General features: G+C 37.2%; 1 protein-coding gene across 3 annotated transcripts; it reads left to right on the top strand.

Moving 5' to 3' along the window:
• Window positions 1-3010: 3010 nt before the first annotated feature.
• LOC111783285 lies at window positions 3011-16576 on the top strand. Of its 3 annotated transcripts, XM_023664209.1 has the most exons (20): window positions 3011-3504; window positions 3679-3753; window positions 4382-4497; window positions 5448-5562; window positions 5692-5820; window positions 7102-7149; window positions 7332-7510; window positions 7956-8152; window positions 8284-8576; window positions 8979-9128; window positions 9252-9665; window positions 9699-9764; window positions 9863-10009; window positions 13557-13629; window positions 14209-14336; window positions 14557-14757; window positions 14877-15017; window positions 15105-15230; window positions 15456-15692; window positions 15915-16576. In XM_023664209.1, exons 1-20 carry the CDS (start codon window positions 3376-3378, stop codon window positions 16074-16076), a joined length of 3126 nt encoding a protein of 1041 aa, XP_023519977.1. In that variant the 5' UTR covers window positions 3011-3375; the 3' UTR covers window positions 16077-16576. The 3 variants fall into 3 exon arrangements, with proteins under 3 accessions (XP_023519977.1, XP_023519976.1, XP_023519975.1); XM_023664208.1 differs by having other exon boundaries at window positions 9252-9764; window positions 14880-15017; XM_023664207.1 differs by having other exon boundaries at window positions 9252-9764.
• Window positions 16577-17110: the final 534 nt, after the last annotated feature.

Genomic DNA, 17110 nt, shown 5'->3' with positions numbered 1-17110 from the left:
CCGTCTTTTGCTGGCAATTGCGGCACATTACTCTTGGGAGGTTCATCAGGACGTGAAGTCTGCTTTCCTTAACGGAGATTGCGGCACATTACTCTTGGGAGGTTCATCAGGACGTGAAGTCTGCTTTCCTTAACGGAGAGCTGAAGGAGATGTACTGCGCAACGACAACCTCGGTAAGGTACTGCGCCTGCACAAGGCACTCTACGGGCTTCGACAAGCCCAACGAGCCTGGAACGCGAAGCTCGACAGTACCCTACTGTCACAGAAATTCAAGCGTTGTGCCTCTGAGCATGGCATATACATGCACGGCCGTGGCAAGCAGCGGCTGATCGTGGGAGTGTACGTCGACGACCTCATAATCACTGGAGGCGACGTGGAAGTCCTCGAAAGATTCAAGAAGGAGATGTCAAAGAACTTCGAGATGAGCGATCTCGGCGTGCTCAGCTACTACCTCGGCATCGAAGTGCAACAGAATTCTACTGGCATCTCCATCTGCCAAAGTGCACACGCGAAGAAGCTGCTGGACACAACTGGGCTTGTTGACAGTAATCCTACAAGGACGCAAATGGAGGCTCGACTTCAACTAAGGAAGGCCGGCACTATGACGACAGTCGACTTCACCAATTACTACAGCATTGTCGGGAGTCTGCGCTATCTGGTAAACACTCGTCCTGATCTTGCTTATTCTGTTGGATATGTGAGCAGGTTTATGGAAGCACCTAGGGAGGAGCATCTAGTGGCTGTCAAGCACATCCTGCGCTATGTAGCCGAAACCAGAGGCTGGGGTGTAAGATACTACGCAGGGAGAGGAAAGGAGAAACTCAAGCTGGTTGGCTATAGTGATAGTGACATGGCCGGTGACGTTGATGATCGTAATAGCACCAGCGGAATGATCTACTTCCTCTCAGACGGCGCGATCTACTGGCAATCAACAAAACAGAAGGTAGTTGCTTTGCCTTCCTGCAAAGCAGAATACATCGCCGCTTCGATGGTAGCAACACAAGGGGTCTGGCTTGCGCGACTAATGGAAGAACTCATCGGGAGAGAAAGCGATCCACCAATGCTATACGTAGACAACAAAGCTACGATCTCCCTGATCAAAAATCCAGTTTTACACGATCGGAGCAAGCACATAGAAATCAGATTTCACTACATTCGAGAATGTGCAAATCGAGGGCTCATCAAGATTGATTTCATCCGAACAGAGGAATAACTTGGAGACATTTTCACCAAGTCCCTGGCGTGGGTAAAATTTGAAGAACTACGCTCAAAGATTGGAGGTCAAATAATAAGGTAGATATAGCACAACTTTTAGGAGGAGATTGTTAAATAAAAGCTATGTTCCTTACATTTAGTTAGGTTGTTTTGACGTCTCAAAACTTCTGAATTCACGCCAATGGAAGAGCTTAATTCTAGCTGCCATTTTTGCCAACTTTGGGCGAAGTCTTCGCCCACTTTTCTATTTTTGTAATTAGTTTTTCTATTTTTGTAATTAGGTTTGTTATTTAAAGAATTCAACTGAAGAGAAATAAAACATCGAGTCTTCAGCAAATCTCTCCCTCTCTCCTTCTACTTCCGCTATTTTTTCTTTCAAATAAACCTTCGGTCAGTTTTTTCGTCGACGTTTTCCTCCGAATTGCCAGAGTCAACAGACTCAAGGGAGCGTTGAGCAAAACAGGGGATAGGGGTGAGAGCCATCTGAACAGTAGAAAAAGCTGAAAAATTGATGCCGAGTTCACGAAGGAACCAGTGCACTTTATCAATGTCCTCGACGGGTCTACCAATGACATGAAGTTGATCACAAATTGTTTTGAGGGCACGGGCATACTCAGCAACAGGTTTGATGCCACGTTTCATCAGTTGCAAGTCATCCTTCAGTTCACGAGCTTTCGAATGATGGTTGAACGTAGTTTCCAATGCAAGCCAAACATCACGTGCAGTGGAGAGACCAACGACAACAGCAATGGCTTCCTCGGTGAGAGAGGAGAGCAAGAGATAGAGAAGTCATTGATCGGCTGCTCTCCACGCCAAATATTTGGGGTTGAGTGTCGAGGAGGTTTCTAGTTCAAAGCGAGGTGGTGGAGCATAGTTCCATCAACATAGCCCAGCATGTCTTGACTCTCAAGGAGAGGGAGAAGTTGGCTTTTTGCAAAGAAGATAATTGGATGAAGAAAGTTTGATGGTGATCATATAGATTAGAGTGTTGAAAGGAAGAAGATGATAAGAGGATTCGGAAGTCATAGAGAAGAAAGGATCACGGTTGTTAAACCAGAAAAAGCTGTAATACCATGAAAATGTTTGCTGAAACCACCATACCTAAATGGTGGGGAAAATTCTCTATTTATAATCATTTAGTGTAGTTCTCTATTTATAATCATTTACTTACAGTATAGAGAATTATGGTAAATTACAAATAATATGGAAAGAACCATAGGAGGAAAGAATAATAAATGAATACAATATATTTGCGTGTAATAAAGGGGCAAATATGTTAAGCCGTAATGTAAGGCAAATATCTAATAAACGATCAACTATCCCTAACATGAGGATTCCTACAACACGAGTTTGAATATTTTAGATTATGGGTCTTCCTTACTCGGGTTTCTTCTAAATTTGAAGGCTATAGTTAATCACTTCCCCTCCTACCAACTCATACACACGTTTCATATGAGATTTCCAACAAGTTTCATGAAAAAATCAAATAAGGTCTAGAATGTCCCAACCAATGAAAAGTTTTATAGGTTAGTTCTGGCGAAGAACACATTTTTCAACAAACTTTGAAAGATTATAACTCGAAATACAAACCACGAAAACGGTATGAAATTTTTAATTTTCTTTATTTTTGAAATAAAAGAATTTTGTTGATTCTATTTATTGAAATTATTTTAGCATAAAAATTTTATGTTTTTTTAAAAAAAAAAAAAAAAATTAAATTGAAAGTAATTGGAAAGAACATAATAATTAAAAACCAGAAAACTAGAGGAAGCGGGAAAATAACTGTACCTAATTTGGTAGTTATGAAGAGAGGAATGAGAACGATAGGTGTAGGGTTGCGAAAGCCAAGAACCAGGAGATCAATTAGCCGAAAATGGAGGGGAGTGCATGATGGAGGTATAAAATGATTTTGATGTCCGCCATTTTTGTTTCGGTGGAGGTCTCGGAGATCACATACCGGAACCGGACGTCAATCCCTTTTCACAGCTTTCCGAGGGAAAGGCCAATCCAATCCAACCCCGTTTCGATCGGGTCCTCCTCCCAGAGCTTGCAGCGTTCTTCCAATCTCCCTTCGTTTTCGCATTCTATCCTTGCCTAGCGAATGTATTTCGTTGTTTAAGGGCAAAATAAATTTGAGAATTCCTTCTCCTGCCAACGGGAATGGTTTCGCGCCAGGTGTTGCCCGTATGTGGAACTCTGTGTTTCTTTTGCCCTGCATTGAGTACCAGGTCCAGGCAGCCAATCAAGCGCTACAAGAAGCTGCTTAGGGACATCTTCCCTCGCTCTCCGGTTCTTTCTCCATCTCTAAATAAACTGCATTTTTCATTCCTCATGTTTCTTGGTTGGTTTTTATGTTCACCTCCTATTTTGTGTTTATATTACTGTTTTTGTGCCTGAAAGAACTATATGTTCGCTTCTCAGAATCCAGTTCTGATATTGAACCTTCGCATCATGTTTTCGCAGGGTGATGAACCTAATGAAAGGATGATCGGTAAATTATGTGAATATGCATCAAAAAACCCTTTTCGGGTTCCCAAGGTGCCGCTTACCTGAACTTTATTTTCATTAATATCTTGGTTCCCTGTTCTTCGATTATTCTTATTTATCATACAAAAATTTGTTATTCTCTGTCTCATGTATCTAGAGGCAAAGATAATGTGTAGTAATTGCTATGTAGATTGAACTGCTATTGACAAGGAGGTTATGGAATCCTTCAATATGGAAGGCGGTGCAGAACTATGTTGATATTAATCAAGCTTGGCAGATTTCTCCATCTCTTTACGTTATTTTTTCCCCTTGAGAAATCATATGATAGAAGAGTTGATAATTTGAAGGTCTATGGGAAACTTAATTGTCAAACTCGGACTTTGTGTATCATTACTTGATTTCCTCTGTAGCAATTCTACTGTTTACTTGGCCTTGCTAAATGTTTGATTTGGATGCTCTAGTTTTTCCTCTCTCCCCACTAAAATTTAATTCCCAATATCAGAGGTTAAGCATATCTTTGGTTCAATCTTCTTTATTTAAATTTTTTTGGCATGCTTCAGCTGTTTGTCATTATGATATATCCATTGCTTGGTCCCTCGGGTATGGAGATCATAGTACTTTCATGATTTGTATTTATAACACCTTATTTTTTTTCTCTTAATATTTTATTTTTTTGCAGATTACAACTTATCTTGAGCAGAGATTTTACAGGGAATTGAGAAACGAGCAATTGAACTCGGTTAAAGTCATCATATGTATCTACAGAAAGCTTTTATTTTCTTGTAAAGAGCAAATGTGAGTTCCTTATTTAATTTTGTGATGGCAGTGAAATTTTTGAACATGAATATCATTTTCCTGGATCTTTCTGTGAGATAGCTATCAGCTTTGCTCCAGAAAAGCTAAATTTTGTTGAGTAGTACAAGTTGCTAATACATGCTTACATCTCAGCCATATCACTGGTTTTTTTAATCAAATAGAACCTTTTCATGACACTGACATAAAATGAGCACTGGCACAAATATTTAGGAGTTTGTCTTTTTTATATGCCCCAGTAAATTGTCTTTTTCGGAAGGCTTGTTAGTAGAGATTTCTAGATTACCTTGAGCACAGTCTTTAGGAGTTACTTTGTTCTATGACCAATGATTGTGTTTTGGTTACTCTTGAGCACAAAGTCTTAGTCTTGTTATGAATTGAGGTAGACATAACTTTTTGTTACAAGGGTACTGTCGATATTGATATTGGAGAACAAGAGAATAATATTTATCATGATTGGTCATCGATAAGACATGAAAGAAGTTTCCAAATATTGTAGGAAATGAATTTTTTTAAAGCTTTTGGTAATATTGATAGATAGTTGATGAAGTTACTGTGTGTGAATCTTTTGCATGTCATAATTACCTGGAGTGTCTGTTTCATGCACATGTATTTTCCTTGTCAATGGATTTCAAATCAATCGTTTCGCGTAATTTCACTTTTTTTTTTTTTTTTTTTTTTTTTTTTTTTTTTTTTNATGTAAAATGAAATTATATAGTTAAATTTTATAAATCATGATATCTTTTTAGCCATTTGTGACTGTAGGTTAAGTTATTTTTCTTCAGAACAAATTTTCTGGAAACCATTTGCGATGTATGGAGAATTGGATGGTGGATAATAAGCATGCTTATTGATTTATGACGTGTCCTAACCTCAAAATATAATACTTACAAGCATTTGAAAGTTTTAATTGGCATATATAACTATTGCAGGCCTCTATTTGCAAGTAGCTTGCTTGGCATCATCCACATTCTACTGGATCAAGCACGTCATAATGAAATGCGAATGTTGGGATGCCAAGCACTCTTTGATTTTGTCAATAACCAGGTAAGGATTACCAGAATTGTACCTTTTCAGAATGCTGTTTGATCTATTTTTGGAAGGGTGTGATGAATTAACTTACAATTATTCCTTGTAAACTTTTCTTATACTTATGTACATTTATTAACTATGCAGAGGGACAGTACCTATATGTTTAACTTAGATGGAATGATTCCCAAACTTTGCCTTATAGCTCAAGAATTAGGGGAGGAAGCGACAGAAAAACAGATGCGTTGTGCTAGCCTTCAAGCCCTCTCAGCTATGGTAATCTGCACTATGTTTATTTGGATGTATTACTATGTAATCTTTATGCACGTACTTCATGTGTTGGCCTTTCAATCTGTTAGAAACCTAAGATTGCATAAACATGCTTATACCAACAATTCTTTTATTGACAATTTATTTTTAATGAAGCATATGGTACCCATGCTAAAATGAATCATTCAGTTTCTGGTTTTGATTAAATTGAAAAACTTGAAGATATATTTATTAGAATACTCTATTTTTATGTTTAGTTGCCGTTTACTTCCTAGGAATGAAAATGAAATTAATTGGAATGGAAATTTCATTCTTTTGATATTGTTTACTAGGAGTTGTCTAGACTCGAAATCAGAAACCTATCGATGTTGTTTACGAGATTATTAGGAATTAGAATAGGAATCAGATATATTATCATTAGTAAGATACCTTTTTCATAATTTTATCTAATTAAAATGCTTTACTAAATAATATGAAAATTCCAAGCTAGGTACTCCTGAATTAAATTTAAGCTCAAGGTTGTGAGGTCTGTCAAAAGAGACAATTACATGACAATGTAACAAGCGGGCTGTCTGTTGCCTTTACTCCTACTAACTATGGTGTAAGAAGACCTAATAGTCTATTTATTGAAGCGTTACTGCTCCGAAGGCGTGGTGGTGATTGATCATAAAAGTACACCCACTTCCTAACTCTAAAATGGCTATCACTTTGTTGGCAGTTGCTACTTTTTAACAGAGTTATAATAAGGCTCCACAAAATACGAAATTCAATAATTTTGGAACAGTGTGTTTATGTGCTTATTTGGCTAAAGCTCTTCGAACTTCATCCCACTCGCACAAGAATCTGATGGGTAGAAAGTGTTGGTTAACCATTTCCTTGAGATCTATTTTGGATACTTCGCTTTAAGAAAATTGCTTTGGCAATATGGGTGCATTGGACAGAATACTGGTATAACACCTCACTTCAATTCTCCATCAAACATTCTAATTTGTAACTGTTGAATGGGCAAATGCCGCTATTCTTTTTGGCAACCCAAATGTTTAGCCCAGGTTGATTGTGAAAGGAGAAATGTTCAGAATACCCAACGTAAGAACATACTGTTGAGACACCGTGAGAATATATTGTTGAGAATACCCAAAAAACAAATTGTTGTCCCGAACTAAGTTTTCCTTTCCAATGTCTGCTCTTCTCATGTGCCTTTCACCTTTTAAATCGCATTTCATATATATGTCTTTAATGCAACTGTTTCTGGAAATAATTATTTTTATCTGAATGTTTCATCTGCAGGTTTGGTTTATGGGTGAATTTTCCAATATATCAACAGAATTTGACAATGTAAGTAGCTTTTCATTTATCGCATTATCATCATTTTCTCGCTGTAGTTCCTAGTAGTACATGAACAGATAATTTCCGTACGGTAGTGGGCTGTGAGAAATATGTTGATCTCTGATTGATTCTCTTGTTTATTCTAGATATTAGACTTATTATAATTTCTTATGTTGCTGGTCAATTTTTAGGTCATTTCTGTTGTGTTGGATAATTATGGAGACTTTAAAAGTACTTCCAGTTCTTCCCAAGACGGGCAAGATACTCAGAATTCAAGCGGTGAGGCAGTTCCCCGTTCACAGGAACACTTGGCAAGGATGTCTTCGTGGAGGATGATAGTAACTGAAAAGGGGGAAATGAATGTATCTCCGTAAGTTCATGTCTTGCAACTACAAAACTATACTCTTAACTATATTCTATGAAGCATGGATACGCCAATATAGGAGAAGGGTCAGTATCGGACACGCTCTTGACATGTTTCTAACTAGCGAAGTTGCGTGTTCCTTTTTCTTTTTTTATAAATTACAATCAGGGGAGATGAGTTTTTTAAGGTTAGGTTTTTTTTTTTCCCTTTAATTACAGTTTTCTATAAAATTTATTTTGTGGATTTTTAATGGGTAGTTTGTTGCATGTTGGGCTTTGTTTTCATTAAGTTTAAGTGGTCCGAATGACTTATTGGATTTTATGTACATCTAAATTTTGTATATGTTGTGTCCTGGTTGTTTCTTCTTATATTCGTATCCTGCATCCGTGTTCGTGCTTCTTAGACTAAAAATATCTGATTTTTCAATTAATAACATTCTTATATCTAACAGAGAAGACGTAAAGAATCCAGAATTTTGGGCAAGGGTATGCCTACATAACATTGCTAAGTTGGCCAAGGAAGCTACAACTATACGACGTGTCTTGGAATGTTTCTTCCGTTATTTTGATACTGGCAATCTTTGGTCTCCAAAACTTGGGCTTGGTCTTTCTGTCTTGTTGGATATGCAAATAATTATGGAGAATTTGGGTATTATTTTCCTCCTCTCCAAGATTTTTCAAGAAGTTTGCGGACTTTGAGATCTAAACTACGACTTCCAACTTCTTCCTATATTTCTATAATCGTACTAGTGATTTTCATGGTTCATTTTTTTCTTACAGGGCACAACTCACACTTTATGCTTGCAATTTTAATCAAGCACCTCGATCACAAGAATGTTCTAAAAGATCCTGCCATGCAAATTGACATTATTAATATTGCCACCTCCCTTGCTCAGCAAACAAATGCCCAACCCTCAGTGGCCATAATTAATGCACTAGGTGATATGATGAGACATCTTCGAAAAAGTATACATTGCTCCCTTGATGATGGTAACTTGGGAGCGGAAGTTGTTGAGTGGAACCGAAAACACCAAGCATCAGTTGATGCATGCCTTGTGGAGTTGTCACGAAAGGTAATTTTGCTTTCATTTGTGCTTCTCTAGATTCTCTTAATCATTTTTTTGACGCAGGATTCATGTACACGGATGCAACCTATTTCTTCATATTAAATTGCTAGCAGTTTCCGTATAAAAGAGCAGTTGTTAGGCTGTAGATACCCCTCATACCGGTCATTACAAATTCTTTACTAGTTTTGCAGGTTACCTGAAAACGCCTATTTAAAGGCAAGGTCTTTCCGTTGTAAATTTAGATGTAATACAGTCATGAAGATCTTAAGTCGTTGCCTTTGACTTTCGCATGCACACTATGAATGACTATGTTTGAAATCTTCTCAATTTAATTTAAATTATTATAACCTTTCTAACTTCTTGACATTGTTGTGGATTTCGTGTTGATTTTCCTGCAATGTTGTTTAGGTAGGAGATGCTGGTCTTATTCTAGACATGATGGCTGCCATGCTGGAAAACTTGTCAAATATTCCTGTTATGTCCAGAACATTAATTTCTACTGTCTACCGTACATCTCAGATCGTGGCGTCAATACCAAATCTTGTGTATAAAGATAAGGCAAGAGCATCTAATATTTTTTCTCCCTGAATTCCTAAGATTGTGGTTCAGTCTTATTCTCCACCATTTTTGTTCTCTTCCTCCCTCTCTACCCAGCCGTTTTTGACTTGATATGTTTTGCAGGCCTTTCCTGAGGCGTTATTCCATCAATTACTTCTTGCAATGGTCTGCTCAGACCATGAAACTAGGGTTGGTGCTCACCGCATATTTTCTGTTGTTCTTGTTCCATCATCTGTCTGCCCACGTCCTCATGCTTCTGTACCCCACTCTGGAAAGCCTACTTATATTCAAAGGACTCTCTCAAGAACTGTGTCAGTGTTCTCCTCTTCAGCGGCGCTTTTTCAGAAAGTGAAAGATGAGCCTTATTCTCTACAGGAGAACATGTTTCAAAAGATGGACGAAAGACCTATAAATCAACAGGCTACGAAAGTTGAAGGTGACTCCATTTTAAACAGACTGAAGTCAAGTTACAGTCGAGTTCACTCGGGGAAAAGGGATCCATCAATGTCAGTTCCAGGTTCAACTATAGAAGAGGAGAGTCCATTGCAGTCTGGTTACAGCCGAGCTTATAGTATGAAAAAGTCATCTAGTACAGTTGCTGACGAGAAACCTTTGGGAAGTTCAGAAAAGGAACCGGTATGTGTTTTGTCTTTTTATTATTGTTAAATTAAAGATTCCTCAATTATTGTTCCCTCGTGGTTTAATATTATCATTTTGTTGAACTAAATCTTCAGACAACGTCCCTTAGGCTTAGCAGCCGCCAGATTACCAATCTTCTCTCATCAATATGGGCACAATCTATCTCCCCACTCAATGAACCTGAAAACTATGAAGCAATTGCTCATACTTATTGCCTTGTGTTGCTATTTGCTCGGACTAAGGTAAATTTAGTATTGTCTGTTCAATCATTATACGGAATTAGTATATTTTGTCTGCAAGCCCGGAGGAATATAGTCTAGATTTCCCTGTAAGGTAGTATTTATATCTTATGCTTTGGTTTCTGACACCAAGTTGTTCTTTCTTTTTTCCTTCATTTGGTGCTGACTACAATTTTGGCAGCTACGGTAGCATCAATCATTTTTATGTCTATGGTATGTTAGAGATAGAAAATTACTTATAAAAAGTAGTCTGGCCTCCACTAGGTTAGTCAATTACAAGATAGTGATATTTTCTTATCATGCACAGTAAATAGATATCTTGACAATTTTAAGGATACTTTTCATTAGTTTGCATCAGCTGGTAATATTCTTCAAAAGAATTTGTTAGAAAACGCATGCTCCTGACATTGATAATAGTTGAAGGTGACTCCATTGATAAGTACCTGTTGCAAATTATCTTGGACTCTAAAATCAGACTTTTATTGATAATAGCCTTTTATAAGTAGGTAACTCTCTAAAAATTAATATGAAAAATAGTTAGATAACTTAAACTTGCAACATGGTATCAGAGCCTTTCTAGCCTGAAAAGTCCAATTTATGAGTGAAGCCTTCATTAGCACTTGATCACTCACCTTGATCAAGTGTTATTTAGAGACTTCACATCTGCCAATATTTCACCGTGACCAAGGTCCTTCCAAATCTTGTAATAGAGGAAGAACAACCTCATCCCGACAACCACTTGCATAAGAACATAATTGGGACAGTCAAGGTCTGGTTATGATATACATAACTATCGCAGAAGCTTGTAGCTGTAGTCGCAGTTTCATGTGTGAAGCCCATTTGCACCAGAAGCTTGAGAAGCAATTTTGGCATTCAACTGGTTGAGAATTGAATTGTAACATTAAGGGACGAAATCAGAATCGTGAATTCAAGAATCCCAGCAGTAACATTAAGGGACGAAATCAGTGGTCCATTTGCGTTTCCACTTGCAATTCCTTTAACACTTGAAGCCTTGAACTTCAATGTGCGTTTGAGTAAAAGTCCCCTTGCAGCATCAAAAGCCCATTGGAATGGACTCTTGCGTCAGTTCCACTTGCGATTTCCATTGCAACATCAGACAAAGCCCATTCAACGACACCAACAATTTGGCCCTTTGGCGTAACAGAGGCAGAAGCCAGTGGGTTTGAAACCATAATGTTTTCTCTTCCTTGAGGATCATTATATAGTCCCACCTGTTCCATCGATTTTTGAGAATCCAGAATTTTTAAGAAGACCCAGAATCTAATATACCATACTTCAAGAACAATCTCAAGTCATTCTTCTAATCGTCATCACAAAGCATTAGATTTCGAACTTCAGATTTGAAGTATTCAATAATGGAGGGAGCCAAGGATGTCGGAGAAAGAAAAGGAAGCGACAAAACTAAGATCTTCAAATTGTTATGGCTAGACTCCAATTCCCAGATAGAAGAATCAGACAGTACTTTAAGAAAGGCCGCTATGGCTGCGCACTGTGGTAGATGCTCTGATCTATCTAACTGCTATCCCACTAAGGTTTGGGAATTTGTGGAATGCAATGCGTGACGACAAGAAAAATGGGATAAACCCTAGGCATGTTCTTCTAGTTGTGAGAAATGATGAGGAGAGAGCATAAGAGAGGCAAACAACGCCAGTGAAAGTGCTCCAAAGGGGAGATAGCAAGAGAGAGGCAAAGAACACCAGTAGAAGTTCCAAGAGAAGTGAGCATGAGAGGGCAAGTTATGCCTGTGGAAGTGCTCAAAGAGGAGTAGGAGTGAGCATATGGGAGACAAGTAACATCTGTGGAAGTGTTCCAAGAGGATAATATGCATGAGTTATGTGCTCTCACGGCTTCAATTGACAAGTTTGCTTACAAAAGAACTTCACAGCTTACTGTTTCATGAGTTAAGAGCCAAGTTGAGACTGAATGATATCTATAACTCAGTTTGAGGGAGTGTTGAAGGCTTAGCCTTAAAGTAGAATTTATTGTTTCATGAGTTATTAGCCAAGTTGTGACTGAATGATATCTATTACTCAGTTTGAGGGAGTGTTGAAGGCTTAGCCTTAAAGTAGAAGTTAATGTTTCATGAGTTATTAGCTGAGACGGAATGATATCTATTACTTAGTTTAAGGGAGTGTTAAAGTAGAAGAATTAAGTTAGGAGATATTTGTGTAATCTCTAGTATCTAGGATCTCCTGTTACTTAGATTTACTATCTAGGGATTTATTTAGATTTATTGTGTTACCTTGTATCTAGGGATCTATTCAGACTTATTGTTACCTAGTATCTAGATTTAGTTAGCCTTCTTCCCTTATAATAGACACATATAACCCTCTGGAAATTAATATGAAAAATAACAAGATAACTTAGGCTTGCAACAACAACTAATTTATTTTGTGGTTAAAATCCATTTCATTAGTTCTGCGAGCTGCCTGAAAGTTTTTCGAGCTAACCAATTAGATGGTTCAATGGTTTATTCCCAAGTAAATGCTAGAGTATGACTACTTTCCATTGAGGTGAATAAAGAAATGATGACTTGTGATTTTGAGGATCTTGTGGTTGCAAATTTAGATTACTAACCTAGATCGATGTACTGCACCATGTTGTGAGAACTTTGAGGATATTGGCTAGAAAAGTTCCTATAATAATGATGTTGATGCGTCTGTTTTACAATCAAATATGTATTATAATATTCTAAACATGATGATTTGTTAATTTCTCACCTCGTTTACCCTGGAATTGGATCGACATGAAAAACTTTGAATATGATATGGAGGCTATGGAATATGTCCGACTTGGGCACTTACCCATAAGCATTGTTTATGACCGAACCGTAACGAAATGTTTTGAGGGTATTTAGCATCTTGAAAGTTATGATGAAATGCTATTTTATATTTTGTTACTTAAGTATTTGTTATTGTATTAATTTTAAGAGTTAAACTGATTGTAGAGGATCATATATTTTGACAATTAAAATTGCATCTTGAGGGGCAATAATACACGTTGCAACTCACAGATTTGGACATCTGGATTCATGCGTAGTGAAGGGCTCTTAGAGGCTCTTGGACCTCGTTCTAGTGGCAGACTGGTTTTGTGGAACCCATGGGTCATTAGAAGTATTAAACATCTCAGGAGTTCTCTAACTACCCAGAATTATAATGAACTCTTGTATTTAGCTGATATAAAAAGTCAGAAAAGATGGCGTCTATGCAACAAAGGAATTCAGTTAAATAATTTCTCTATGGTTCCTTGAGCTTCAACAATGCTGCAGTTTTTTTATAGTTTATTATATTCTAATTTCATAGAAGAACTCAGCTCAGCTTCTAAATATGATGGAGAGAATTGAAATCCTTAGTTCTCTTAGTTTTTGTGAACTGTAACAAAGTTCTGATGGGAACTTGTAATATTAGGAACTCAGCTTTGCTTATGGTTATTAGTCAGTATGAATTTGTCAATTTGATAATTATTTGTCCAGTACTGATATACGAATACCCTTTGATAATTTTCCTTATGATATGCTCTGTGTTGATAGAACTCCAGCCATGAAACACTCATTCGAAGTTTCCAGCTAGCATTTTCCTTGCGAAGCATTTCCCTGACTGGAGGTAGAGAACATTTTAAGCTTATTAAAATTTTATTTAATATGATATCTTGCCAGATTTATAATTCTACCATGCCATGAAAACGTTGTGATATCTGACCAGTTTTGTTCTTTACCTAGAAATTTTGTGGTAAACACTTGGGGGAATTAGTTGTAAGCCTTTTCCATCTCATATTCTTTTCACTTCCTATAATGGTTAGTCATCTTGATTGGAATCCAAAGAATTAGCCCCATAAAAACCTTTGCAAGTTACATGTGGCATCATTCTAGAATTAAGGGTAATCTCCTCGTCTTTGTAACAAGAAAAAAGAAATTTTTTTTCTTTGATTGATTAAATAAATGATTTGGTTTATTTACTCAATATATGAGTGGAGGGGTGGTTAGTAATCTAGTGGGTTAAAGTGGCTGGGTAAGACTTCAGTGACCAAAACTGTAAAGATGGTTGTAAAAAGTGAAAAAAAAAAATTAACATCCGTAATATATTATGATGGAAAGATATTTTTCATTACTAGTCATATGACCACTTTGGGTGGGCCTTCATTAGGCCATCTCTACAACTTAATGAAACTTTTACAAATTGCAGGGAAATTGAAACCATCACATCGTAGGTCCCTTTATACTTTGGCAACATCGATGATCATCTTCACAGCAAAAGCCTACAACATCATGCCTCTTGCCCCTCGGGCTAAAGTTGCCCTTACTAGTGAAGTAGTACGTGCAAAATTTTTGTTGCTACTCTAATTCATGCATAGTACTAATGTGTCTAACCTTCTAGTTTGACATATCTCTTTACTGGATATATAAGTAGGTTCTCCTTTATCTTACTTTGGACTTTCTCTTAATCTTACTGCGTGGAATGTGGATTTCAAATAAAGTTGAGATTTTAGGTTTCATAAGTTAAGTTCTTCCTCTGAATTTCTACTTTTACTAGGTTGACCCGTTTCTACGGTTAGTTGAAGATTGTAAGTTACAAGTTGCTAATCTAGGACAAGACCATCGCAGACCAGGTTATGGATCTAAGGAAGACAATGAAAATGCTGTGAAGTCACTTTCTGTGGTCGATACAAGTGAAAGCCAGTCTAAAGAGTCATTTGCTAAGCTAATTTTGCAGACCTTGCAAAATATGTCACAAGTAAGCCATTACATCTTCCCTTTTTTTACTGCAAATAATCATTCTTTTAGTATACCACAAAATTTATTGTTATAATTTCCTTTTCTAGTGGTTGTGACGAATTGTTGTGTTCTTTAAAGCAGAACGAGTTACCTTCTATTCGAGAGCAGTTGCTTCGAGATTTTTTTCCAGATGATACTTGCCCATTAGGAACTCAGTTTTCTGTGACACCTAGAGAAATTTATCAATGGGGACCTAAGAATGACAAAACTTCTGACACGGTTCCTCACACTTCATCTCATGTGTCTAATATTTCAAACTATTTTCATGTTGTGGACTTCTCTTTTACATTTTAGTGTATTTTGTAGGTTAATCCCATATTTTCAAATGATAACGACAATCTATGCGATGAACCTCAGAGTCAAAATGATCATGAGACAGCGAAGGCCCCAGAAGGTCCAAGTCTCATGAGTGCTGATGAACTTTTGAATTTGGTAAGTTGCTAAGCTTTGCACATGAGCTCATATACATTTTTAGGGAACATATGAGATGAACATTCACAAAGACAACAAAATCTTGTTTTCTATATTGTCTCAAAATTTAAGTAGAAAACTACAGAATTAAGATGTCAAATTAGAGGAAACGGGAAATAAAATGTATCAGTTTATCTCTGGTGTTTAATCAATGTATCTTCCTCCTATTAACAATCTATGATACAGATTTCCGATATAACAAATCAAGTAGGAAGGGTATCAGGGTCCTTGCCGACCAATATGCCTTACAAGGAAATGGCTGGAAATTGCGAGTCTCTTTCAGAAGATAAGCAGCAAAAGATATCCAACTTCATTACCTCGAAACAAAATAATGAAGGTTCGTTTAAAAATTCCAATCGTGATGATGACAGTGTGGGAAAGGAAGAGCCTTCACAACGCCATGTTCACTTCGCTGTAAATAAGGTACGTTGTCTACCATATACTTGGCTTTTGATCAAAATACTTGGTATGAGGAAAAGTTAAAATGGAAAAATTCTTCGTTGAAATTGAGATTTTATTATTATCTCTTGCAAGTATTTTGGAACTTTCATCTGCCTGCTTTCATAGACTGACATCAGCTCATGTATGCATAGTATGTTCATCCCGTTCTTGTAAAATCTGACTTGGAAATTCATTGAAATGCAGAGCGGCAATCCATTTCTTGACACGGATGTTCCTATGCACTGGAATTCGTCCACTGATACTTATCCAGCACCTTGTGCAACTGAGTACCAACATTATCCCCACCTCATGCAACTACCATCCTCGAGCCCATATGATAACTTCCTAAAGGCAGCTGGTTGTTAAGCCACCGAAACGTACATGAAAAATACTTCAAGGCCTCTTGGTGACAGTGATGATTGGCTATTAATTTCAAGATGAGCAAGCAAAACTCCAGAGGTCTGCCTTCTGCCGGGCACCTGCTGCTGCTGCTGTTCCAACCATTAGGTCAAGTTCTTGTCTTCGCTTTTGTATATCTTAATTTGATTCATTCATGGCTTTCCTTCCTCCAGCGGCATGTTTGGGTTATTGAAATCATTCATCCGTGGTGCTCTTGGGATATGTATGATAGAGAGATAGGTTGTTAGGTGCATTCAATAGGGGTTTACCCGTTGGACTGATATAGGCTTGTAAGTGATAAAAGGGTGATTTTTGGGGATTTTTCTAGCTGTATATTTGTGACAATTTCCTTGTATACGTTCTAGGCTATATTAGTGGGGCTTATCTCATGAAAATTGGTCTACTCAACCTTTATGTTCTGTAACATTGCACTGATTCAATGCCATTCATTTTTTATTTTTTGCCAATTCCGTCTCTGAACTTCTGTTTGGAAAGAGAATAAAAAAAATTGCATATTTGTTTTTGTCTCCATGACAAGCAAGAAGCTTGGGAGACTGCAAACAAACAGATCTCTTTTAGCAAGTTTTTACAGCAACAATGCCGGGATACTGTTCTTATTCAAGAGTGAATTGCAAACAAACAGATCCTTTTTTGGAGTGAATTGCTTCCAGTTCATTCCTATTTGCGAAGATATGTGTTGTTTAGCAGGAAACTTGAATGTAATCCATTGGTATAATGAAAGATCTTCTAGTGGTTCGAAGTCTATTGAATGTGCTTGAATTGTTCTCTGCTAGCTGATTATCAGCTGTGGTTTGAAAAGGGAACCTTAAAATAAAAAGTAATAAAAAGCGCTTCAAAGAAAATCCCTTAAAAAGTAGGAAAATCCCTTAAAAAGTAGGAGTTCATTTATTAAGGATCCTCTGGATTGAAGTCATTGACCTCCAAACTATTGAAAAAATTACTTTTGACCCAACTTCTTGTAAGATAAAGGGCCCTTTGTC

The sequence above is a fragment of the Cucurbita pepo genome, chromosome LG20, assembly GCF_002806865.2.
Source record: "Cucurbita pepo subsp. pepo cultivar mu-cu-16 chromosome LG20, ASM280686v2, whole genome shotgun sequence".
Classification (NCBI taxonomy): domain Eukaryota; kingdom Viridiplantae; phylum Streptophyta; class Magnoliopsida; order Cucurbitales; family Cucurbitaceae; genus Cucurbita; species Cucurbita pepo.
Note: the sequence above shows the minus strand (reverse complement) of the source record. Positions and strands in the feature narration are given on the sequence as shown.

What these genes read in the sequence shown, in the direction of transcription:
- LOC111783285 (XM_023664207.1), top strand. Translation starts at nt 3,376, where the DNA reads ATGGTTTCGCGCCAGGTGTTGCCCGTATGTGGAACTCTGTGTTTCTTT. An exon ending in ACATCTTCCCTCGCTCTCCG is followed by an intron (nt 3,505 to 3,678) that starts GTTCTTTCTCCA and finishes ATGTTTTCGCAG; the next exon opens with GGTGATGAACCTAATGAAAG. An exon ending in ATGACAAAACTTCTGACACG is followed by an intron (nt 15,018 to 15,104) that starts GTTCCTCACACT and finishes TGTATTTTGTAG; the next exon opens with GTTAATCCCATATTTTCAAA.